At 33.7% G+C, this 3564-nt stretch overlaps 1 protein-coding gene across 1 annotated transcript in view; it reads left to right on the forward strand.

The window, feature by feature from the left end:
• The window catches only part of LOC137642913 (trypsin-like), an 11985-nt gene extending 8838 nt beyond the window's left edge, over positions 1 to 3147 (forward strand). The window contains exons 6-9 of the mRNA XM_068375778.1: positions 227 to 407; positions 1506 to 1645; positions 2071 to 2200; positions 3000 to 3147. Of these exons, the coding sequence (XP_068231879.1) occupies positions 227 to 407; positions 1506 to 1645; positions 2071 to 2200; positions 3000 to 3058 (510 nt within the window). The 3' untranslated portion in view covers positions 3059 to 3147. The remainder of the gene's footprint in view (positions 1 to 226; positions 408 to 1505; positions 1646 to 2070; positions 2201 to 2999) is intronic.
• The last annotated feature ends 417 nt before the right edge of the window (positions 3148 to 3564 follow it).

Raw genomic sequence — 3564 nt, forward strand, 5'->3', positions numbered from 1 at the left:
TATAAGAGGTCAAAAGATTAGTTAAGGCTGTTCTATCTTGCTAGATGCATTACGATAAATCTTTATATGTTATCCATGAAAGAAGAGGAAATTTGAATTGAATTGTATAACTCAGTTAAGTACAATTTTCTAATTTCAAAATACAAGTTTTATAATGACAGATATCTTTCAAAAGTTATGCCAATGTGATGTGGAAAATAAGTTTGATCAATCAATCTCGTTACAGATCATCATGCACCCAAGTTACAACAGAAACACTCTTGACAACGATATGGCGTTGATCAAACTGTCCTCTCCTCTCACCTTCCCTTCTGACAACAAGATTGCCCCTGTGTGTCTTCCAGATGCAAGCAATGCCTATAGTAATGTGACTGCTACAGTTACTGGCTGGGGAACATTACAGCCAGGTTTGTACACTAGTAATAAGTATCTATGTGATGTGAAGTCTTTGTTCTTTCTTACCATAGAAATATTTTGGTCTGGATCACTTTCTGCACATGCAAATTTAATACATTCTATTCACAGAGTTTCCTTTTTCTATTTATTCCTTCAAGAAATGGATTCTAGGAACTGCCACGATTTCAGTCATTAAGAATAAATAGAATAACTTTCTCGTTTCCAAATTTGTTGATACTAAATACAAAAATTGTGAAGAATCCTTAAATATTTTTTGTATGCGTGGTGGACATTTATTCTATTTTGCATTTAACAATTAGGCAAGTGAAGTTGAAAAGATATACGAATATGAAAGGTATTACAAGGCTGTATAATGGGACAGCTTAGCAGAATGAAAGCAAAAATAATACCCATAGAAAATGGGTAGAATTTCTTTGAGCACAACCAAGAAAAGAGGTAAGGAAGAGTTACGGGTCGACCAAAGAAATGGAGTTGATTCATTCTTACTAAGTAAAGCGATGGAAGATTAATCACCAGAAATATGAGAATGATAAAACCAAGAAGAAATTAATGAGACTGAGAGAATCTCTTTGAAACTTGGAGGAAGGAAATATATAACATCCAAACAGGACACAAAATGTATTTCAATAGATATTCAGAAATTTGAGCTATTTTATCTCGCTAAGACAACTTTGAAGAACTCTAAAGCTAAGTCGCCCAAACGACTTTCCAGTCATGTAAAACCTAGAGAATCAAAGTAATGTTTGCTAATATATCATGATGCAGACTTGTCGGTTTCAACCCTTCCACAGACAAAGGAAGGTCTTAGTCCGGTGGTCATCTGTCGTGACTTGAACTCAGGACACACAAAGTGTGAGGGAGTAATCAACAATATCACTGAGCCACCGTTACCCTGAAATGGCAGGTTGACTTGGTCGACCTCTTTCTTGATAGATCAAAAATCTAATTATCCAGTATATAAAAAACAATAAACACGTTAGGACAAATCATGTGTATTTTTTTCTTTTTGTAATTATTTCATATTAGATCTCTAAATTGTTTTCTTACTACAAGTGCAGGATTCTGTATATAACTATTTTACTTTACAGGTGGTATTCAACCTTTTGAACTTTATGAAGTGGATGTTCCAACAATGTCCAACTCAAGATGTCAACAGTTTTTAGGAAGCGCAGTCACAAGTAACATGATCTGTGCTGGACTGGATGCCGGAGGAAAAGATTCTTGTCAGGTTTGTTGAGTCCCAACAATAGACTTACATAATAAAATTGAGCTTGATTAGTATCTACATCTTTAAAATTTTAGGTTCAAAGTCATGCTGAAGAACTTATGTGACTTCAATGCTCCAAGTTAAAAATGCTTTTAATTTTATAGACAAAAAGAAAATATTACAAAGACAAACAAAATTTAAGCAAAAATTGCAAACAGCCGTAGACTACTTAAGGTGTGCAGAGAAAGCTTTGGAAAAACAGACGTAGAGATAGACGGAGAAATATAAATAGATGGAAGATTGAGAAGAAAGTGTAGTGTTTTATCAGAATCAGACAACAGCCTCCGTATTACTTATGACAATGGTCTTTCTTATAAACCAGAAAATGTCCCAACCTCAAACATAACTAGTTTCAGTAAAGTCATGATAGAATTTTCCATTTTCAGGGTGACTCCGGTGGCCCAATGGTGACAGCAGGTAGCACAACTCAGACATTCATGGTGGTGATTGGAGTGGTCTCTTGGGGCTATGGCTGCGCCGAGCCAAACCGTCCCGGAGTTTACGCCAGAGTAGGCAGTAAGTGAAATACCGGGATATTTGGTTTGGATAATTTCCATAAGGAAAACTTTGATACTTGACTGGTCGAAGGCTTAAAGAATGGAAATGTTTTCAAACCAAGTGAAGTTTTCAATGTCTAGCGTAAAGGTTGACGCAAAAACAAAATTGTATTCTTGTTTCCAGCACTATACAAATAAGAAATTAAAAGCAAAGGAAGATAAATACCAAATTGGCAGATAATGAAAAGGAAAGAAATTTGAGTCAGCAAATGAAAGTGTAACTAAAAAAGCAACACAATTTTAAAGATTAGATAAACACGTGATTAAGGGCGATCTAAACCTTTAAAGAAAATAAACCAATGGGCAATGCGTTCCTATATCAACTGTCAGTCAAGTACAAGTAAAGGCAAAGCGTACATTGTCAATTAAACTTACAGTAAGATTTCAAGATAATACAAAAAGATAATTAGGTTTAATGACTTTGATGTTAGAATCATATATATTGAAGTTTGTGAACATTGACAAGCATTGACAAGTAGACCCACAAGTCAAAGAAGCTATTAGGAAGTTATGACGTCACCAAAGGGAGTTTCAAAACTAGTGATTTTGCCAATGCGGTGAAACAAAATGTCAAAGACTATGGTAATACAAAAATAAGTAAATAACGGATTACAAAAGTCATTTGAGCCAATTACATTTTGAACGAGAGATAAAAAGATGAACAACCAACGTAATCAATATTAAGCTTTGATCTATTTAAAGTTTTCTTTGAGAATTTTATGATGAAATTGATTTTACTAATGTGATATCTTTTTCAGACTATCTCTCTTGGATATCTACAAACATCGCAGGTTCTCAAACTTGCCCAAGGCCATAGAGGACACCGAATGGACCACATCAGACATTAATGAGATTATGAGAACACAATCAGGCATTAAATTATTTTTTTTTCCTAATCAAGGCATTACTATTTGTTTCCCTTATAATTTGTTGTTAATTCATTCCTCTTTTTGAACAATTCTGGTAAATTAAATTTATTGGCATTTGATAATTCTATTATTTATCCTTATTACAAAAAAAAAAAAAAATACTGATTTCTAATCTGGTCATCCTGGGGATCTCAGCCTCATAAAACTCCCTGAGACTGAGGGACTTTGTTCAGCTTTCATCTAAAGATTTTCATATTTTGAGGAAGAGTTTTCTTAAGCAAGAGATTAAAACTAGTGGTCTGATTTCATTCTAGTGGGAAAACTAATAATCTATATAATGTTAAACACATGCGGACTTCAGCTATTTCAAAATAACACTTAATGTATAATGTATGCAACAATTTTGAACTTTTCTCAAATTTCTATGTATATAATCTAGTTTATTCTGAAAAGA

The sequence above is a fragment of the Palaemon carinicauda genome, chromosome 6, assembly GCF_036898095.1.
Source record: "Palaemon carinicauda isolate YSFRI2023 chromosome 6, ASM3689809v2, whole genome shotgun sequence".
Taxonomy (NCBI): Eukaryota; Metazoa; Arthropoda; class Malacostraca; order Decapoda; family Palaemonidae; genus Palaemon; species Palaemon carinicauda.